The sequence below is a fragment of the Ornithorhynchus anatinus genome, chromosome 20 (assembly GCF_004115215.2).
Source record: "Ornithorhynchus anatinus isolate Pmale09 chromosome 20, mOrnAna1.pri.v4, whole genome shotgun sequence".
Taxonomy (NCBI): Eukaryota; Metazoa; Chordata; class Mammalia; order Monotremata; family Ornithorhynchidae; genus Ornithorhynchus; species Ornithorhynchus anatinus.
In genome coordinates this window covers 23,647,105-23,669,068 of record NC_041747.1, presented here as the reverse complement: position 1 = coordinate 23,669,068, position 21,964 = coordinate 23,647,105, and the positions used below count along the sequence as shown (strand labels likewise).

Sequence of the window (21,964 nt, the reverse complement as noted above, 5' to 3'; positions counted from 1 at the left end):
AATGTGATTATTATTATTTTCTGTGGATTGCTGATAAATCTGTCATTATCTTTCTGATACTATGAGTTGCGGGAAGACCGGGAAATAAGTTTGTAGACTTGAAAATTATCCTGAAAATATCATGCCCATAAGGCTCTGCTACATGACATCTTCAGAAAGACAGCAATTTACTCCTCATCCCATAGTGTATTCAAAATTTTAAAAGATCACATTTCTATTTTCTTTTCTAGCAGATGCCTCGTAAAGTCCCAGGACCAGGGCACTTCTAAAGTAACCAAATGTTCTGTGTGGCCAATCAAATTAAGCAGTCTCACCATATTCCTCTTCTAATATTGTTTAAATTTGTTTGCCTTGAAATGTTAGCTACTGAAAAAAAGAGTACCTGGGTGTCATGCAACATGAAGTCATCCGTTTCCAAGGTTCTGCTGTTATAGAGCTTTCCGGATAAATTCACTGCAAATTTACAGTATCGATGGAGTCCACAGGCTTGACAGGTTGCATCCTTGGGACTCGTCAAAGTGACCCTCACCACAGGGTAACACTCCACCCGCTCCTGAAACAGTTCCAACACAGTCAGATGGAAGCAATAATAATAATGTTGGTATTTGTTAAGCGCTTACTATGTGCAGAGCACTGTTCTAAGCGCTGGGGTAGACACAGGGGAATCAGGTTGTCCCACGTGGGGCTCACAGTCTTAATCCCCATTTTACAGATGAGGGAACTGAGGCACAGAGAAGTTAAGTGACTTGCCCACAGTCACACAGCTGACAAGTGGCAGAGCTGGGATTCAAACTCATGAGCCCTGACTCCAAAGCCCGTGCTCTTTCCACTGCGCCATGCTGCTTCTCTGCAGAAGCAGGAGAGAATTCAAGTCACCTACAGTCACGGCCAACTCGGGAACGGAGAAAAGTCCACCTAGCAGTTCGCTTTCAGTAGTGCAACACTCTTTCTGATCTGTGACATCACACAGAAAGCAGAAAACTCAATTTTAGTCCCCAGGTTTAACAACATTGCCAGGGCTGCCAGAACTATTAGCTAACAACTCCTCTCCTGGACCCAAAGGGTAAATTGGGAAGGAAGAGGCCTGAGAAAGCCACAGACTAGATCATCTCCCTCTGAACAGTCTGGAATTGACATTAAACAAGAAACACTGAGTTCTCTACAAGAACGCATATATCAATACTCTCTAAGAAAATTTGTCCTTGGGGGAATCCAAGAAAAAAAATCACAGGTTGCTCAGACTCATTTGGGGAAACGAGTCTCTCTTGCGACACTCTGGCTCAATCAATCAATGGTATTTACTGAGCGCTTACTGGGTACAGAGCGCTTGGGAGAGTACAGTACACTAGATCCCAGACGTCAAGGAGCCTACAGACAAGGGGGCTCAGAATGTCAATTGCTCAAATAGTAGTCCACGGACGTAGTATTGAAGGCCTGCCCTGCCCAGCTACATACCAAGGAGAATCAGAGTCTCTCTCTCTCCCCTGTCCCATTTCTTTGCTTCTGCTCCATGTTCCTTGGCCTCATTCAAGAGCCAACTTGCTAAAGGACCTAGAATAAGAATCCAGAGAGGCCCTTCATCGCTACAGCTCTAGACTGTAGGCACATTGTGGGCAGGGAATATCTCTGTTTGGTAATGTACTGTATTCTTGGACTGGTAGCGGCACGGCTTAGTGGATAGAGCATGGGCCCAAGAGTCAGAGGGTCATGGGTTCTAATCTCGGCTCCGCCACATATCTGCTGTGTGGCCTCTGGCAAGTCACTTCACTTCTCTGGGCCTCAGTTACCTCATCCATAAAATGGGGCTTAAGAGTCTGAGCCCTATGTGGGACAGAGACTAGGGACTGTGTCCAACCTGATTACCTTGTATCTCCCCCAGCATTTAGCACATAGTAAGTGCTTAACAAGTACCAACATTATTATCATACACAACTGGACCCGACTAGAAGGCTGCGAAAGGAAATGAGCTTGTTGTGGGCAGGAATGTGTCTATTTGTTGTATTACTCTCCCAAGCACTTAGTACAGTGCTTTGCACACAGTAAGCACTTAATAAATACAATTGAATGAATGAATGAATGAATGAATGAATGAAATGAGCCATTTAAAGCCTCCCATGGGGAACAGGTTACATGACCTTAGTCTATTTCTTCTACAGAAGAGAAGATTAAGGGACAACTTAATAACAATCTCCATGGACATGAAGGTTTTTTATGGGGAGGATGCAGACTGGTCCTCTATGTTCACAGAGGACTGAAAAGAGAAAACAATCCTTTAAATTGAAGGATGAGAGATTTTTGGATGGGCAAAACTTGCCTCTTGGCAACGAGGCTGGTAAAACACTTAGATAAGACTGTCAAGGCAGTCTTCATCCCTGGCAATCTCTGAGAAAGGAATATATAACCACCACACCTTGATTTGAATCAACCAATCAATCCGTATTTATGGGGTGCTTACCACGTGCAGAGCATTGTACCTGGGAGAATACAATGTAAGAGTTGGTATAGAAGGAAAGAAAGACATTAATATAAATAAATTACATGTATGTACACAAGTACTGTGGGCTCTGGGAAGGGAATAAAGGGTGCAAGAGTATGACACAAAAGGGAGCGAGAGTAGCGGAAATGAGGGCTTAGTTCGGGAAGGCCTTTTGGAGGAGATGTGCTTTTAATAAGGCTGAGTTGAGTTATTCTGCCACCTGGAAGTAGAAGATCGGCCTAAATGCCCTCCAATTCTATTATTTCATGACACTCTGGTCTAGAGAAATTTGGTGAAACTGGAAATCATCAGCGAGTACAGCAATGTGATGAACAAGCAGATAAGATCAGTGGGAATAAATCAGGAGAATTCAACTGTTCAGTGGTGGTAGATGTAGAAAGAGTTGAATGGTGGAAGGAGAAAGGAATCCAGTACTTCGCAGTACTTTTCTTAGAAATGCCTCAAGGCATTTGAGAATAGCCTTGGAAGATAAACTGCATTTCTATTTCAACATTGGCATACTTGAGAGATAAACTGGATACCTTATATTGTGCTTTCCAGCGACTCCTGGTAATTAAGTTTTCCAGACGAGGTTGAACAAACCGGTCATCCAAATAATGAAGAGATGTTAACATATCTTGTGCGTACCTTTTTTGCCTTGTTCCATCTGTTTACCAAACAGGAAAAAAATTTAATCTTCTTGCCACCAAAATATGTAATGAACTTTTTATTCCAAAGGATTTCAAGGAATCACATTCCACAGTTTTAGAATGATTTCATTCTTTCTGGGAGTCAGAAAGACCTGGGTTCTAATTCCGGATCTCCCGCTTGTCTGCTGTGTGATCTTGGGCAAGTCACTTCATTTTTCTGGGCCTCAGTTACTTTATCTGTAAAATGGGGATTAAGACTGTGAACCTCATGTGGGTTGTGGACAGTGTTCAACTTGATTAGTTTGTATCTATGCACATAGTAAGTGCTTAACAAATACTATTAAAAAAAACAACAAAAAGAAAAAACCCAAAACCAGTCTCTGAGGAAATAAAATCAAACTTTCTGAGCAACAAGAAATTATTCAGTTCCCAGGAAAGAGCAGAAACAAGAGGGCTAAGGACTGGATCAGAAAGTGGGTGCTTGGCTGTTGCTGATTCTAGTGGGGTGTGTTTGGCCTGAGCAAGTTCTCTTAAACAGCTGCTCTCTGTCTTGTAACAACTCAGATAGAATCCAAGGAACTGAGCAACTGCACGCTTAGCAAGAGGGGGGGTGACTGAAAAGCAGAAAATGGATAAACCACAATCTCATAAAAAGTAGCACAGCAGCAAAACTGTTTAGAGAGGGGATATCGTCGTCTTCGAAGACCCCACACAATCTGAATTTACTGTTATTTTCCCATGGCCAGTAATGAAATGGGTCACTGTTGGATACTATTTCACTCACCATATAAAGTGCTCAGAAAAGTGTTATCCAAAGTGTTGATGAGGAAAGCCTTCACCACTCTTTGGAAATGGACGAAATGATCATTGAAGGACACTGGAAAGTACATTAGAAAATAATAACGTAAAATATTCTGAATTTACAGTGGGTTTTTTTCTCCTTTTTCTCTAAAAATAAATATTACCCATTAAAACCATCACATCCCATGAAAAAGGTAGGAGAAGGGGACATTATTATTTTTCTGTAACCTAGTCCCCAAATAAATTTTGGGGGAAATAAAATTTAATGGAGCTTTAAAAAACAAGTGCCCCAAATGATCAGGCTTGACATTTTTTCCACTCTGGCCTTTCTCTAAGAAAATAAAAGCTGTACAATGCAGTCTACTCTCAAACACTCATGGATACTGTGAGTAGGTAAAAATCTATTCATTTCAAGCATTTAATTGTTCCACACCCTGGGAAAGTGGCCATTTCCCAGGCTGAATTAATGGTTCATCAGCTAATCAGAAATACAATTCAAATACATGTTAAAACTTACAATGTGGAATATGATGTTTCAGAAATGGAGACTCTGATGAAGTCAATGTTTTCCGGAGCTCGTTTACCTCCTCAGCATCAGCTACTTCGTCTTCAACTATAAAATCATCCAAACTATTTTCATCTTCATCCTCCTCCTCTGAGTCACTGTTTCCTATTGTTACAAAGGGCGAGTGGCAGGATTCTTCCTTATATTCCTAATTAAGTCAGAACATGTCCTTCATTAGGTTGTGTCTTAAAAATGTGGCCAAAAGAAAGAAGGCAAAGACGAACAGGTACTCAAATTATGTTTACGTCAAGAAACAAGAAGTCTCTTCAAATTTAAAGATAAAATTTAAATAGCACTTCTTTGGCTGAACTGCTAACTTTCAAATCAAGTGGAAGGTCAGAGCCTAGTTGAGTGACAAGGCTAATGAAAGAAAATTGCTAAACGAACATGAAAGGTTTAGTAAGACCGAAAGCCTGAGACTGACAAGCAATCTTTCATCTTTCATTCTAAAAACAAATGTGTCTGTTGGACAAGCAAAAAGTTAGAATAAGCACGTCCTTGCAGATATTAAAATAAAATGAAAACAAGCCCCTAAATAAGAAACAAAATAAAACAAAATAAAAAACCCATTAGGCTATTGTTCTAACTCTCCAGCGGATTTCATTTGAATTATTGTATAGTAAATGAATGAACATAATCTGCCAGAAGAGATGCCCACTTTTCACTTTGAGAAAGGGACAAAGAAGGGGCAGGAATTTTAGAGGGGTGAGGCTCGGGAGAGGGCAGGCTTCCAAGGGCAAATGGGCCAGAAGGCTGCCATTTTGGGCCATTTCAGCTCTGAATGGAAACCCTCAGAAAGCTGGGGTGAGCAAGGCCAGGAGTCCAGCTCTCACAGCTGTTGGGATTATCGCCCCTGGAGACCCGGTGGAGCACAGGCACCTATGTCTACAAGTTAAATTTAGTGTTTGAAATACTGCACCTCCAAACATCCACCACTGGCTCTTCGGTGAGATCGTTGCTTTGAGAGCTCTTTCAGCTTCTCTAGCTTTTCCCATTTCCGAGAGGCCGGGTCTGTTTCTGAGGTAGGACGATTTGGATCAACCTCTGGGCATTCGTCATCATCTATTATGCGTCGTTTGGCAAATAGCTTTCTTACTAAGATCTCACTGCTGCCACTGTCACTATCGTCAGTGTCATAGATCACCGAGGATGACATTTTTCGCTTCCCTAGGATGATGTGCTCATCTTCAACGTCCTCCTCCGTCTGGGTGTCGGGCTGGCCGAGAACATCTTGCAATGGAACTTTTTCGGTATCCACTGAGATATCGCTCTTGGCTATATTGTCATCTTTACCTTCTCTGGGAGGCAGGGGGCTGCCATTCTCCATTACACCGTCATCTTTGTTTTCTTTCTCATTGACGGCCTCAGTCGTCAACTCCGGCTCTTCATCCCCGTCGGGTTCATCTTCGCTATCAAGTGGTTCGACGCTTAAAAGTTCTTTATCACTTGTGACTTCTTCATCGTTATCGAGTTCTTCATCACTATCAAGTAGCTGTGAGATGCTATTTCTCTTCGTCCGCCTCCAGTCAACTCGAGATTTTACAGCGGGCTCTTGAATCTTGGAATTCCTCCTTGTTTCATATGCCCTAATGTGTTCCATCTTCATTTAAGCTTCTATGAAGAAGAAAATAAATGGGACTTGTTAACTGTAGTCAATATGACAGTTATACAGTATGCTATTGAAAATTAGGGGTTTTCTGGTAGTTCCAGGTTGATCAGAATATCTTAAACTACCTTTTGACTGAGAGGAGCTATAAAATCCTGGAAATTATTTAGCCACAAAACAGGGAAAGAAAAGGTGATAGTTTAACAAAATTACAGGCTTCCCCAACCCCATTTGAAACAGCAGTTCTAATGAATGCCTATGAGATGAGGCCATCAAGAAATTTCGGAGAGGATAGCAAAAAATCTTTTCCATTATTCCACTTAAGCAGGAAAATTTCACATTCAGATGATATGAACAGGCTAACAATTAAAGGGCCAACATCTGGGAACATTTCAAATTTTCTTGTTCGTCCTCCTATCTGTAACTTATTTTACTGCCTGTCTTCCCGGCTAGATTGTAAATTCCCTGAAGGTAGAGATCATGTATAGGACCGCTAGTGTACTTTCTTAAGTGAGAAGCAGTGTGGCCTAGTGGACAGAGCCTGGGAGTCCGAAGGACCTGGGTTCTAATCCCAGCACTGCCACTTATCCGCTGTGTGACCTTGGACAAGTCGCTTAAATTACCTCATCTGTAAAAAGGGGATTAAGACTGTGAGCCCCACTTGGGACACAGACTGTGTCCAACCTGATTAGCTTGTATCTACTCCAGCACTTAATACAGTGGCTGGCTCACAGTAAGCTCTTAACAAATACCATAAAAAGTGGTTAATACAGGTCCACAGTAAGTACACCATAAATACTATTGACTGACTAATCACCAACCATCTATTCAATGCACTTTCTATGGCTGATAATTAAAGTCAAACACACGCTTCAAATCCTGTGGCTCAAAGGAGTGATTTTAAGCAGGATCCATTTTCTCTGGTAAGCATGAAAGTCCTGGGAGCAACAAGGCGATGACAAAGAGGGGACACAAGATGAGAGGGGAAAAAAGCAACAGACCAGGAGATGGGTGAGATTGTTAAAATGGGGAAGCCCCAGAAAGACGAAGTCATGACTCAGGCAGATAATTATGAATCATTTCTTGCCTGCTGCGTGTATGGTCAATTTCTTGAAATCAGAATTTTTTAACCTTCATCATCCTGAAGGGTAAAGAAAATATACAGAGAAGTATCTGAATTTATGTGTTTTCAGGAAACATCAATCGGGAAACAGAATATTGATTTATGGGATGTTCCCTAGGGGCAATGCATTGGGATAATGACATTTATTAGGCACCCATTAGATGCAGGGCACTGTACAGCGCTTAGAACAGTGCTCGGCACATAATCAGCACTTAACAAATACAATTACAATTATTACTACGCACTTGGGAAGATGCACCTGAAGCCTGAGAAATGCTCCCTCTGCTAAAGAGCTTATATGAATAGAACTTTTGTATTATCAATCAGTCGATGATATTTATTGACCGCTGTTTCCAGAACACTTTACTAAGCACTTGAGAGAGTAAACTGCAGTCGGTAAACATGATCCCTGCCCACAAAGCTTATTGGTATATTTCTGAATTTTATAGAACTAATAACATCTTTTTACACCTGTTCACATCTACCTGTTGAGAATTCCTAGTGCTCTGTACAGGGCAGGAATGTGTCTGTTCATCGTTATACTATCTTCTCCCTAGAGCTTAGTACAGTGTTCTGCAGTATTTAGTACAGTGCTCTGCTCATAATCAGTGCTCAATAAATACCATCGATTAACATTCTTGTCACTTTTTGATAATGCCACACCCATAATCTGGTGTTTGCCTGCATACAAGACGCAGCATAGCGTGGTTGATAGCACATGGGCCTGAGAGTCAGAAGGTCAAGGGTTCTAATTCCGGCTCCGCCACTTGTCTGCTGTGTGACCTTGGACAAGTCACTTCACTTCTCTGGGCATCGGTTCCCACATCTGCAAAATGGGGATTGAGACTGCGAGCCCCACAGGGGACAGGAACCATGTCCTACCTGATTTGCTTGTATCCACTTCAGCACTTAGTATAAGTATAGTGCCTGGCACATTGTAAGTGCTTAAGAAATACCATTATTATTATCATTATTATTATTATATGACCCAGGCAGGCTAGCTAAAGCATGGAAGGAGGAGATTTGTAGCTGAGGCTACTCCTAAACCTCGGCTGATGGATGGACCTGTGTCCCAAAGGGGTTGCTATGGCTACCGGGAGTGGCTTTAAGAGGTTTCCAGGTGGCTCCCCCGCCCCTAACACTCAAGTGCCTCCCACTTCAGGGGAGCTGTCCCTAGCAACGGAGGGGAGGAGGGGGTATTCATTCCAGTCTCAAGCATGACAACTGGCAGAGGCAGGAGTAGCCGTCTTGGCTGGATCCCTCTCCTGCTGCTGCTGGCAGATCTGCGAGCATCTTCTGGGGTAATAGTCTAGGTTCAGGGCTCTCTATGTGATGAATCCAACTCTTGTTTTATTTTTCCATCTTATCTTGGCCTACTACCCTCATCCCCCTGGGAGCTCCACCCACTTTCACCATACCCCAAGAAATCCATCTTATTTTATTCATTAACTGCCTTTAGAAATAAATGCTACCCATTGTCCGAATTGACTTTGCCGGCTACACCCTAGCTGTGAACGGTGTGGCAGGAGAACATCCCTATTTCCTTCCAGATTGCGAGCACATAAAGGCATAGCTGTCGATTTTAAACCAACCAAAGGGGTGTGAGACTTTGTGTAGTCGGTGGACTTTGGTAATTCTCTGGATTAATTCCCCTGGGAGAGATTCCTGCTTATGAATAATTAAGTGGAGCAATTCACCTGCCTGGAGGTTGGCGAGGAAGAATTTAACATCCGGGGTCTCTAGGTCCCATCGCAGTTACGGTGGGAGTCGGGAAACCTGGGTTTTAATCCTGGCTCTGCTGGTTCATTCATTCAAATGTATTTATTGAGCGCTTATTGTGTGCAGAGCATTTTACTAAGCATTTGGAAAGTACAGTTCAGCAACAAATCGAGACAATCCCTGCCCACAGCGGGCTCCAGTTGCCTGCTGTAGGATTTTAGGCAAGTCATTTACCCTCTCTGTGCAGACAATTCATTCATTCAATCATATTTATTGAGCACTTACTGTAGGGAAAACACTGTACTTAGCGCTGCGGAGAGTACAATACAGAGTTGCCAGACACATTCCCTGCCGACAATGAGTTTACAGTCTAGAGGGGTAGATGGGCATTAATAAAAACAAATATTTAGGAATATGTAGTTTAGTTTCTTAATCTGCCAAGTGGAGATAAAATACCATTTCTCCTTCCTCTGATTTTAATCTGATTGTCTCAGATCTCCCCAAGGGCTTAGCATAGTGCTTGGCATAGGTCAGTAATAATGGTGCTCATTAAGCACTTCCTCTGAGTCTAGCACTGTTCTAAACATTGGGCCAGATAGATGATAATGAGATTGGACAGAACAATGGCTTACCATTGCCGCTTAGAGAAGCAGCGTGACTTAGTGGAAAGAGACCGGGCTTGGGAGTCAGAAGCTGTGGGTTCATTCATTCAATTGTATTTATTGAGAGTTTACTGTGTGCAGGGCACTGTACTAAGCGCTTGGAAAGAACAATTTGGCAACAGATAGAGACAATCCTTATCCAACAACGGGGTCACAGTCTAGAAGGGGGGGAGACAGACAACAAAACAAAACAAGTAGACAGGCATCAATAGCATCAAAAGAGATAAATAGAATTATTGATATATGCACATCATTAATAAAATGAATAGAATAATGAATATGTACAAATATACACAAGTGCTGTAGGGAGGGGAAGGGGATAGAGCAGAGGGAGGGAGTGGGGACAATGCGGAGGGGAGGAGGAGAAGAGGAAATCCCGGCTCTGTCACTCATCAGCTGTGTGACCTTGGGCAACTCACTTCACTTCTCTGTGCCTCAGTTCTCTCATCTGTAAAATGGGGATTAAGACTGTGAGCCCCACGCAGGACAACCTGCTAATCTTGCATCTACCCCAGGGTTTAGCACAGTGCTCGGCACATAGTAATGCTTAACAAGTACACTCATTACTAGTACCACCAACAGCGATGATTCAAAAGTAGAACCAAAACCGAAAGCATCATCGGGTCTTGTCTCTCCCCTCCCTTCCCCCCTTCTGGGGGCCAGCACCACCTCCCCAGCTCCAGCCCAGAGCCTGACCTCAACAGGCAGGGAAAGCCCGGAGGGCATCATGGAGGCGGTGACCCGGCCGCCCCCTGGTCCTGGCACAGGGAGCGAGGAGCCAGGCGCTCCCCAGTGGCCACGCAGGAGAATGCCCAGAGAGTGAGGTGGCAGGGCGCCCCGGGTGGCCACGCAGGAGAATGCTATGGGAACGAGGGCCGGGGCACCCCCTGGTGGCCGGGCAGGAGAATGCCCAGGGAGTGTTGGGCCAGGGCACCCACTGGTGCTTATGCACGAGAATGCCCAGGGGCAGAGGAGCCGGGCGCCCCCAGTTGGTTGCGTAGGAGAGTGCCCAAGGGCGCCCCCCAGTGGTTCCACAGGAAAATGCCCAGGGGACGAGGCAGCGTGCTCAGTGGAAAGAGCACGGGCTTAGGAGTCAGAGGGCATGGATTCTAATCCGTACTCTGCCGCCTGTCAGCTGTGTGATTTGGGGCAAATCACTTGACTTCTCGGTACCTAAATTACCTCATCCGAAAAAGGGGATTAAGACTGTGAGCCTCACGTGGGAAAACTGATTACCCTGATCACCCTGTAACTACCGCAGCGCTTTAAAACAGTGCTCGGCCCATAGTAAGCGTTTAACAAATACCAACATTATTAGTGTTAATGAGGAGCCGGACGCCCCCGGGTGGCCACGCAGGCGAATGCCCAGGGAGCGAGGGGCCTGGCGCCCCTCGGTGACCACGCATGAGAATGCCTAGGGATGGAGGTAGCATGCTCAATGCAAAGAACACGGGTTTAGGAGTCAGAAGTTATGGGTACTGATCCCGACTCTGCCGCCTGTCAATTGTATGACTATGGGGAAGTCACTTGACTTCTTGGTGCCTCAGTTACCTCATCTGTAAAATGGGGATTAAGACTGTGAGCCTCACATGGGACAACCTGATTACCCTATAATAATAATAATAATAATAATGTTGGTATTTTTAAGCGCTTACTATGTGCAAAGCACTGTTCTAAGCGCTGGGGTAGATACAGGGTCATCAGGTTGTCCCACGTGAGGCTCACAGTCAATCCCCATTTTACAGATTAGGTAACTGAGGCACAGAGAAGTGAAGTGACTTGCCCACAGTCACACAGCTGCCAAGTGGCTAGGCCGGGAGTCAAACCCATGACCTCTGACTCCAAAGCCCAGGCTCTTTCCACTGAGCCACGCTGCTTCTCTGTAACTACACCAGCACTTAAAACAGTGCTCGGGCCACAGTAAGCGCCTAACAAATACCAACATTACTACCATTAAAGAGGGGCCGGGCGCCCTCCCGGTGGCCGCGCAGGAGAACGTCCTGGGAACGAGGACCCGGGCGCCCTCCGGTGGCCACACAGGAGAATGCTCAGGGAGCGAGGGCCGGGGCCCCCTCTTCTGGTCGCACAGGAAGTTGCGCAGGGAGCGAGGAGCCGGCGGCCCCCCAGTGGCCACGCAGGAGAATGTCATGGGAACAAGGGCCCGGGCGCCCTCGTGTGGACACGCAGGAGAATGCCCAGGGAGCGAGGGCTGGGGCGCCCTCCTGTGGCTGCGCAGGAAAATTCCCAGGGAAAGAGGGGTGGGGCGCCCTCCGGTGGCCGCGCAGGAGAATGCCCAGGGAGCGAAGGGCCGGGGCGCCCTCTTGGGGCCGCGCAGGAGAATGTCATGGCAACGAGGGCCCGGGCGCCCTCCAGTGACCACACAGGAGAATGCCAAGGGAGCGAGGGGCCGGGGCGCCCTCGTGTGGCCACGCAGGACAATGCCCAGGGAGCGAGGGCCGGGGTGCCCTCCTGTGGCCGCACAGGAGATTGCCCAGGGAGCGAGGGGCTGGGGCGCCCTCGTGTGGCCGCGCAGGAGAATGACCAGGGAGCGAGGGGCTGGGGCGCCCCCGTGTGGCCGCGCAGGAGAATAGCCAGGGAGGGAGAGGTGGGGCGCCCTCGTGTGGCCTCGCAGGAGAATGCTCAGGGAGCGAGGGGTCGGGGCGCCCTCCTGTGGTCCCGCAGGAGAATGTCATGGGAAAGTGGGCCTGGGCGCCCGCCGGTGGCCAAACAGCAGAATGCCCAGGGAGCGAGGGCCGGGGCGCCCTCCTGTGGCCGCGCAGAAGAATGTCATGGAAACAAGGGCGTGGGCGCCCTCCGGTGGCCACGCAGCAGAATGCCTAGGGAGCGAGGGCCGGGGCGCCCTCGTGTGGCCGCGCACGAGATGTCATGGGAACAAGGGCCCAGGAGCCCTCCGGTGGCCGCGCAGGAGAATGCATAGGGAGTGAGGGGCTGGGGCGCCCTCGTGTGGCCACACAGGACAATGCCCAGGGAGCGAGGGCCGGGGGGGGGCCCTCCTGTGGACTCACAGAAGAATGCCCAGGGAAAGAGTGGGGCTCCCCCGTGTGGCCGCCTAGGAGAATGCCCAGGTAGCGAGGGGCCGGGGCACCCTCCTGTGGTCGCACCAGAGAATGTCATGGGAACGAGAACCCGTGCGCCCTCCGGTGGCCACACAGGAGAATGCCCTGGGAGCGAAGTCCGGGGCACCCTCCTGTGGCCGCACAGGAGATTGCACAGGGAGCGAGGAGCCAGCGCCCCCCGGTGGCCACGCAGGAGAATGTCATGGGAACTAGGGCAGGGGCGCCCTCGTGTGGCCACGATGGAGAATGCCCCGGGAGCAAGGGAAGGGGCGCCCTCCTGGGCCACGCAGAATGCCCAGGGAGCGAGAGGTGTGGCGCCCTCGTGTGGCCACACAGAAGAATGTCATGGGAACAAGGGCGCGGGCGCCCTCGTGTGGCCACCAAGAAGAATGCCCAGGGAAAGAGGGGTGGGGCGCCCTCCTGTGGCCGCGCAGAATGCCCAGGGAAAGAGGGGCTGGGGCGCCCTCCTGTGGCCGCGCAGGAGAATGTCATGAGAACGAGGGCCCGGGCGCCCTCCGGGGGCCGCACAGGAGAATGCCCAGGGATAGAAGGCCGGGGCGCCCTCCTGTGGCCGCTCAGGAGAATGACCAGGGAGCGAGGGACCGGGGCGCCCTCCTGTGGCCGCGCAGGAGAATGCCATGAGAACGAGGGCCCAGGCGCCCTCCTGTGGCCGCTCAGGAGAATGACCAGGGAGCAAGGGGCCGGGGCGCCCTCCTGTGGTCGTGCAGGAGAATGCCCAGAGAGCGAGGGGCCGGGCGTCCTCGTGTGGCGGCGCAGGAGAATGCCCAGGGAGCGAGGGGCCGGGGTGCTCTCCTGTGGCCGCCCAGGAGAATGCCCAGGGAAAGCAGGGTGGGGCGCCCTCGTGTGGCCGCACAGGAAAATGCCTATGGAACGAGGGCCTGGGCGCCCTCCGGTGGCCACACAGGAGAGTGCCCAGGGATCGAGGGCCGAGTCGCCCTCCTGTGGCCGCACAGAATGACCAGGGAAAGAGGGGTGGGACGCCCTCGTGTGGCCGCCTAGGAGAATGCCGAGGGAGCCAGGGCCGGGATGCTGTCCGGTGGCCGCGCAAGAGAATGCCCAGGGAGCGAGGGGCCGGGGCGCCCTCCTGTGGCCGAGCCGGAGAATATCATGTGAACGAGAACCCGTGCACCCTCCGGTGGCCACACAGGATAATGCCCAGGGAGCGAGGGCAGGGGCGCCCACCTCTGGCCGCACCGGAGAATGCGTAGGGAGCGAGGAGCAGGCACCCCCCGGTGGCCACGCAGGAGAATGTCATGGGAACAAGGGCCTGGGCACCCTCGTGTGGTGACGTAGGAGACTACCCAGGGAGCGAGGGGTGGGGCGCCCTCCTGTGGCCACGCAGAATGCCCAGGGACAGAGGGGTGGCGCGCCCTCGTGTGGCCACGCAGGAGAATGCCCAGGGAGCAAGGGCAGGGGCGCCCTCTGGTGGATGCGCAGGAGAATGTCCAGGGAGCGAGGGGCCAGGGCTCCCTCCTGTGGCCACACAGAATGCCCAGGGAAAGAGGGGTGGCCCGCCCTCCTGTGGCCACGCAGAAGAATGCCCAGGGAAAGAGGAGTGGGAGCCCTCGTGTGGCCGCACAGGAGAATGCCTAGGGAGTGAGGGGTGTGGCACCCTCCTGTGGCCACGCAGGAGAATGCCCAGGGAACGAGGGGTGGGGCGCCCTCCGGTGGCCGCACAGGAGAATGAGAATGCCCAGGGAGAGAGGGGCCTGGGCGCCCTCCTGTGGCCGCGCAGAAAAATGCCCAGGGAAAGAGGGGTGGGGCGCTCTAGTGTGGCCACGCAGGAGAATGCGCAGGGAAAGAGGAGTGGGGTGCCCGGGACGCCCTCCTGTGGCCACGCAGAAGAATGCCCAGGGAAAGAGGAGTGGGGCTCCCTCGTGTGGCCGCGCAGGAGAATGCCTAGGGAATGAGGGGTGGGGCGCCCTCCTGTGGCCACGCAGGAGAATGCCCAGGGAGCAAGGGGTGGGGCGTCCCCCGCTGGCCACGCAGGAGAATGCCCAGGGAGCGAGGGCACAGGCGCTCTCCGGTGGCCACGCAGGAGAATGCCCAGGGAGAGAAGGGCAAGGGCGCTCTCCTGTGGCCATGCAGAAAAATGCACAGGGAAAGAGGGGTGGGGCGCCTGGGACGCCCTCCTGTGGCCACGCAGGAGAATGCCCAGGGAGCGAGGGGCTAGGGCGCCCTCCTGTGGCCTCACAAAAGAATGCCCAGGGAAAGAGTGGGGTGCCCTCGTGTGGCCGCGCAGGGGAATGCCCAGGGAGCGAGGGCCCGGGCACCCTCCAGTGGCCGTGCAGGAGAATGCCCAGGGAGCGAGGGGCCAGTGCGCCCTCCTGTAGCCGTGCAGAAAAATGCCCAGAGAAAAAGGGGTGGGGCACTCTCGTGTGGCCGTGCAAGAGAATGCGCAGGGAAAGAAGGGTGGGGGGCCCGGGACGCCTTACTGTGACCACGCAGCAGAATGCCCAGGGAGTGAGGGGCCAAGGTGCCCTCCTGTGGCCGCACAAAAGAATGCCCAGGGAAAGAGGAGTGGGGCGCCCTCGTGTGGCCACGAAGGAGAATGCCCCGGGAGCCGGGGTCGGGCGCCCTCCTGGGCCATGCAGAAAGTCCAGGGAGTGAGGGGTGTGGTGCCATCGTGTGGCCACGCAGGAGAATGTCATGGGAACAAGGGCATGGGCGCCCTCGTGTGGCTCTGAAGAATGCCCAGGGAAAGAGGGGTGGGGCGCTCTCGTGTGGCCGCCCAGGAGAATGCGCAGGGAAAGAGGGGTGGGGTGCCCGGGACGCCCTCCTGTGGCCGCGCAGGAGAATGCCCAGGGAGCGAGGGGATAGGGCGCCCCCCTGTGGCCGCACAAAAGAATGCCCAGGGAAAGAGTGGGGCGCCCTCGTGTGGCCGCGCAGGAGAATGCCCAGGGAGCGAGGGCCCGGGCGCCCTCCGGTGGCCGTGCAGGAGAATGCCCAGGGAGCAAGGGGCCTGGGCGCCCTCCTGTGGCCACGCAGGAGAATGTCATTGGGAACGAGGGCCCGGGAGCCCTCCGGTGGCCACGCAGGAGAATGCCCAGGGAGGGAGGGCCGGTGCGCCCTCCTGTGGCTGTGCAGGAGATTGCCCAGGGAGCGAGGAGCCGGTGCCCCCTCGTGGCCACGCAGGAGAATGTCATGGGAAGTAGGGCCAGGGCGCCCTCCTGTGGCCATGCAGGAAAATGCCCAGGGAGCGAGGAGCCGGAGCCGCCCAGTGGCCACGCAGGAGAATACCCAGGGAGTGAGGGCCGGGGCGCCCTCCTGTGGCCGCGCAGGAGAATGCCTAGGGAGCAAGGGGCCGGGGCGCTCTCCTGTGGTCGTGCAGGAGAATACCCAGGGAGTGAGGGGCAAGGCCGCTCTCTGGTGGCCGTGCAGAAGATTGTCAAGGGAGCAAGGGATGGGGAGCCCCCAGCTGACCGCGCAGGAGAATGCCATGGGAACCAGGGCCCGGGTGCCCTCCACCGGCTGCACAGAATGCCCAGTGAGCAAGGTGCTGGGGCGCCCCCCGCCGGCCACGCAGGAGAATGCCCAGGGACCGAGGAGCTGGGGCGCCCCCCGGTGGCCGCGCAAGAGAATGCCCAGGGAGCGAGGGGCCGGGCGCCCTCTGCTGGCCATGCAGGAGATTGCCCGGGGAGCAAGAGGTGGGGAGCCCTCGGCTGGCCGCGCAGGAGAATGCCATGGGAACCACGGCCCGGGTACCCTCCGGTGGCCGCACAGGAGAATGCCTAGGGAGCGAGGGGCTGGGGCAACCTCGTGTGGCCGCGCAGGAGAATGACCAGTGAGCAAGGGCCGGGGCGCCCTCCTGTGGCCACACAGAAGAATGCCCAGAGAAAGAGTAAAATGGGGATTGAGACTGTGAGCCCCACATGGGACAACCTGATTCCCCTGTGTCTACCCCAGCGCTTAGAACAGTGCTTAGCACATAGTAAGCGCTTAACAAATACCAACATTATTATTAAGAGGGGTGGGGCGCCCTCGTGTGGTCGCCTAGGAGAATGCCTAGGGAGCGAGGGCCTGGGCGCCCTCCGGTGGCCGCTCAGGAGAATGCCCAGGGAGCGAGGGGCCGGGGCACCCTCCTGTGGCCGCACCGGAGAATGTCATGGGAACGAAAACCCGGGCGCCCTCCGGTGGCCTCACAGGAGAATGCCCAGGGCGCGACGGCTGGGCACCCTCCTATGGCCGCACAGGAGATTGCGCAGGGAGCGAGGAGCCGGCGCCCCTGGTGGCCACGCAGGAGAATGTCATGGGAACTGGGGCGCGGGCGCCCTCGTGTGGCCACGAAGGAGTATGCCCAGGGAGCAAGGGCTGGGGCGCCCTCCTGTGGCCACGCAGAAGAATGCCCAGGGAAAGAGGGGTGGCGCGCCCTCCTGTGGCCAGGCAGAAGAATGCCCAGGGAAAGAGGAGTGGGGCGCCCTCGTGTGGCCGCGCAGGAGAATGCCCAGGGAACGAGGTGCCAGGGCGCCCTCCTGTAGCCACACAGAATGCCTAGGGAGCGAGGGCCTGGGCGCCCTCCGGTGGTCACACAGGAGAATGCCCAGGGATCGAGGGCCGGGCCGCCCCCCGGTGGTCACGCAGGAGAATGTCATGGGAACAAAGGCCCGGGCGCCCTCGTGTGGCCACGCAGAATGCCCAGGGAAAGAGGGGTAACGCGCCCTCCTGTGGCTACGCAGAAAAATGCCCAGGGAAAGAGGAGTGGGCCGCCCTCGTGTGGCCGCGCAGGAGAATGCCCAGGGAGCGAGGGCCAGGGCGCCCTCTGGTAGCCACGCAGGAGAATGCCCAGGGACCGAGGGGCCGGGCGCCCTCCGGTGGCCGCGCAGGAGAATGCCCAGGGAAAGAATAGGGCGCCCTCGTGTGGCCGCGCAGGAGAATGCCCAGGGAGCGAGGGCCAGGGCGCCCTCTGGTAGCCACGCAGGAGAATGCCCAAGGACCAAGGGGCCGGGCGCCCTCCGGTGGCCGCGCAGGAGAATGCTCAGGGAGCGAGGGGTCGGGGCGCCCTCCTGTGTCCACGCAGGAGAATGCCCAGGGAGTGAGGTGCCAGGGCGCCCTCCTGTGGCCACACAGAAGAATGCCTAGGGAGCAAGGGCCTGGGCGCCCTCCGGTGGTCACACAGGAGAATGCCCAGGGATCGAGGGCCAGGCCGCCCCCCGGTGGCCACGCAGGAGAATGTCATGGGAACAAAGGCCTGGGCGCCCTCGTGTGGTGACACAGGAGAATACCCAGGGATAGAGGGGTGGGGCGCCCTCCTGTGGCCACGCAGAAGAATGCCCAGGGAAAGAGGGGTAACGCGCCCTCCTGTGGCCACGCAGAATGCCCAGGGAAAGAGGAGTGGGGTACCCTCTGGTGGCCGCGCAGGAGAATGCCCAGGGAGCAAGGGCCAGGGCGCCCTCTGGTAGCCACGCAGGAGAATGCCCAGGGACCGAGGGGCCAGGCGCCCTCCAGTGGCCGCGGAGGAGAATGACGAAGGAGCGAGGGGCAGGGGCGCCCTCCTGTGGCCACACAGGAGAATGCCCAAAGAGCGAGGGTACAGGGCACCCTCCTGTGGCCGCGCAGAAAAATGCCCAGGGAAAAGGGGTGGGGGGGCTCTCGTGTGGCCGCACAGGAGAATGCCGAGGGAAAGAGGGGTGGGGCGCCCGGGGGGCTCTCCGGTGGCCGTGCAGGAGAATTCCCAGGGAGAGAGGGGACAGGGCGCCCTCCTGTGGCCGCGCAGGAGAATGTCATTGGGAACGAGGGCCCAGGCGCCCTCCGGTGCCCACACAGGAGAATGCCCAGGGAGGGAGGACCGGGGCGCCCTCCTGTGGCCACGCACGAGATTGCCCATGGAGCGAGGAGCCGGGCGCCCCTTAGTGGCCACGCAGGAGAATGTCATGGGGACAAGGGCCTGGGGGCCCTCGGGTGGCCACACAGGAGAATGCCCAGGGAGCGAAGGCCGGGGCACCCTCCTGGGGCCGCGCAGGAGAATGCCTAGGGAGCGAGGGGCCGGGGCGCTCTCCTGTGGCCGCGCAGGAGAATACCCAGGGAGTGAGCGGCCGGGCGCCCTCTGGTGGCCGCGCAGGAGAACGCCCAGGGAGTGACGGGCCGGCGCGCCCTCGTGTGGCTGCGCAGGAGAATACCCAGGGAGTGAGGGGTCGGGCCGACCTCTGGTGGCCGCGCAGGAGATTGCCTAGGGAGCAAGGGGTTGGGCGCCCCACTCTGGCCGCGCAGGAGAATGCCATGGGAACAAGGGCCCGGGTGCCCTCCAGTGGCCACGCAGGAGAATGCCCAGGGAGCGAGGGGTGTACCCCACGCTAGCTGCACAGGAGGATGCCCAGGGAGCAAGGGCCCTGGCACCCTCTGGTGGCCGCACAGGAGAATGACCAGGGAGCAATGGGCCGTGGCGCCCTCCAGTGGCCTCACAAGAGAATGCCCAGGGAGCGAGGGGCCGGGGCGCCCTCGTGTGGCCACGCAGGAGGATGCCCAGGGAGAGTGGGGTGGGGCATCCTCCTGTGGCCGCGCAAGAGAATGCCCAGGGAGCGAGGGCTGGGGCGCCCTCCGGTGGCCGCACAGGAGAACGCCCAGGGAGCAAGGGGCCGGGGCACCCTCCTGTGGCCGCGCAGGAGAATGCCCAGGGAGCGAAGGCCGGGGCGCTCCCTGGTGGCGCACAGGAGAATGCCATGGGAACGAGGGCCCGGGCGCCCCTGGTGTCCACGCAGAATGCCCATGGAGCTAGGGGCCGGGCGCGCCCTGGTGGCCGCGCAGGAGAATGCCCAAGGAACGAGGCACTGTAGCTCAATGGAAAGAGCACGCGTTTAGGAGTCAGAAGTCATGGGTTCTAATCCTGGCTCCGCCGCCTGTCAGCTGTGTGACTTTGGGCAAGTCCCTTAACTTTTTTGTGCCTCAGTTCCCTCCTCTGTAAAATGGGGATGAAGACTGTGAGCCTCACATGGGACAACCTGATTCCCCTCTAACCACCCCAGTGCTTAAAACAGTGAGCGGCACATGGAGAAGCAGCGTGGCGCCCGGGAACTGACACGGGCTTGGGAGGCAGAGGTCAAGGGTTCGAATCCCAGCTCTGCCACTTGTCAGCTGTGTGACTGTGGGCAAGTCACTTCACTTCTCTGTGGCTCAGTTCCCTCATCTGTAAAATGAGGATTAACTGTGAGCCTCACGTGGGACAACCTGATTACCCTGTATGTACCCCCAGCGCTTAGAACTGTGCTCTGCACATAGTGAGCGCTTAACAAATACCAAAACTGTTTTTATTATTAAGCACCTAACAATTACCATTATTATTATTAACAAGGGGCCGTGTGCTCCCCGGTGGCCGCGCAGGAGAATGCCCAGGGAGCGAGAGATGGGGCTCCGCCTAGTGGTCGCGCAGGAGAAAGCCCGGGGAGCGAGGGGCCAGGGCGCCCTCGTGTGGCCGCGCAGGAGAATGCTCAGGGAGCGAGGGGCGGGGTGCCCTCCGGTGGCCGCGCGGGAGAATGTCCAGGGAGCGAGGGGCGGGGTGCCCTCCGGTGGCCGCGCAGGAGAATGTCCAGGGAGCGAGGGCCGGGGCGCCCTCGTGTGGGCGCGCAGGAGAATACCCAGGGAGGGGGGGCCGGGGCGCCATCGTGTGGCCGCGCCGGAGAATGCCCAGAGAGCGAGGGCCGGGGCGCCCTCCGGTGGCCGCGCCGGAGAATACCCAGGGAGGGGGGGCCGGGGCGCCATCGTGTGGCCGCGCCGGAGAATGCCCAGAGAGCGAGGGCCGGGGCGCCCTCCGGTGGCCGCGCCGGAGAATACCCAGGGAGGGGGGGCCGGGGCGCCATCGTGTGGCCGCGCCGGAGAATGCCCAGAGAGCGAGGGCCGGGGCGCCCTCCGGTGGCCGCGCCGGAGAATGCCCAGGAAGCGAGGGACCGGGGCGCCGTCGTGTGGCCGCGCCGGAGAATGCCCAGGGAGCGAGGGCCGGGGCGCCCTCCGGTGGCCGCGCCGGAGAATGCCCAGGGATCGAGGGACCGGGGCGCCGTCGTGTGGCCGCGCCGGAGAATGCCCAGGGAGCGAGGGCCGGGGCGCCCTCCGGTGGCCGCGCCGGAGAATGCCCAGGGAGAGAAGGGCAAGGGCGCTCTCCTGTGGCCATGCAGAAAAATGCACAGGGAAAGAGGGGTGGGGCGCCTGGGACGCCCTCCTGTGGCCACGCAGGAGAATGCCCAGGGAGCGAGGGGCTAGGGCGCCCTCCTGTGGCCTCACAAAAGAATGCCCAGGGAAAGAGTGGGGTGCCCTCGTGTGGCCGCGCAGGGGAATGCCCAGGGAGCGAGGGCCCGGGCACCCTCCAGTGGCCGTGCAGGAGAATGCCCAGGGAGCGAGGGGCCAGTGCGCCCTCCTGTAGCCGTGCAGAAAAATGCCCAGAGAAAAAGGGGTGGGGCACTCTCGTGTGGCCGTGCAAGAGAATGCGCAGGGAAAGAAGGGTGGGGGGCCCGGGACGCCTTACTGTGACCACGCAGCAGAATGCCCAGGGAGTGAGGGGCCAAGGTGCCCTCCTGTGGCCGCACAAAAGAATGCCCAGGGAAAGAGGAGTGGGGCGCCCTCGTGTGGCCACGAAGGAGAATGCCCCGGGAGCCGGGGTCGGGCGCCCTCCTGGGCCATGCAGAAAGTCCAGGGAGTGAGGGGTGTGGTGCCATCGTGTGGCCACGCAGGAGAATGTCATGGGAACAAGGGCATGGGCGCCCTCGTGTGGCTCTGAAGAATGCCCAGGGAAAGAGGGGTGGGGCGCTCTCGTGTGGCCGCCCAGGAGAATGCGCAGGGAAAGAGGGGTGGGGTGCCCGGGACGCCCTCCTGTGGCCGCGCAGGAGAATGCCCAGGGAGCGAGGGGATAGGGCGCCCCCCTGTGGCCGCACAAAAGAATGCCCAGGGAAAGAGTGGGGCGCCCTCGTGTGGCCGCGCAGGAGAATGCCCAGGGAGCGAGGGCCCGGGCGCCCTCCGGTGGCCGTGCAGGAGAATGCCCAGGGAGCAAGGGGCCTGGGCGCCCTCCTGTGGCCACGCAGGAGAATGTCATTGGGAACGAGGGCCCGGGAGCCCTCCGGTGGCCACGCAGGAGAATGCCCAGGGAGGGAGGGCCGGTGCGCCCTCCTGTGGCTGTGCAGGAGATTGCCCAGGGAGCGAGGAGCCGGTGCCCCCTCGTGGCCACGCAGGAGAATGTCATGGGAAGTAGGGCCAGGGCGCCCTCCTGTGGCCATGCAGGAAAATGCCCAGGGAGCGAGGAGCCGGAGCCGCCCAGTGGCCACGCAGGAGAATACCCAGGGAGTG

The 21,964-nt window shown here is 55.7% G+C and overlaps 1 protein-coding gene across 3 annotated transcripts in view; it reads right to left on the bottom strand.

Moving 5' to 3' along the window:
- The window catches only part of CCDC82 (coiled-coil domain containing 82), a 38,698-nt gene that overhangs the window by 11,397 nt on the left and 5,337 nt on the right, over positions 1–21,964 (bottom strand). For 2 of the 3 annotated variants that reach the window (XM_029048404.2, XM_029048405.2), the window contains exons 2-6: positions 5,412–6,106; positions 4,445–4,640; positions 3,911–4,003; positions 3,019–3,143; positions 383–553 (exon numbers count right to left, since the gene is read on the bottom strand). In XM_029048404.2, the coding sequence (XP_028904237.1) occupies positions 383–553; positions 3,019–3,143; positions 3,911–4,003; positions 4,445–4,640; positions 5,412–6,098 (1,272 nt within the window). In that variant the 5' untranslated portion in view covers positions 6,099–6,106. Of the gene's footprint in view, positions 1–382; positions 554–3,018; positions 3,144–3,910; positions 4,004–4,444; positions 4,641–5,411; positions 6,107–9,572; positions 9,600–21,964 lie in introns of those variants that run through there. The other variant, XM_007666847.2, reaches the window with a different exon arrangement.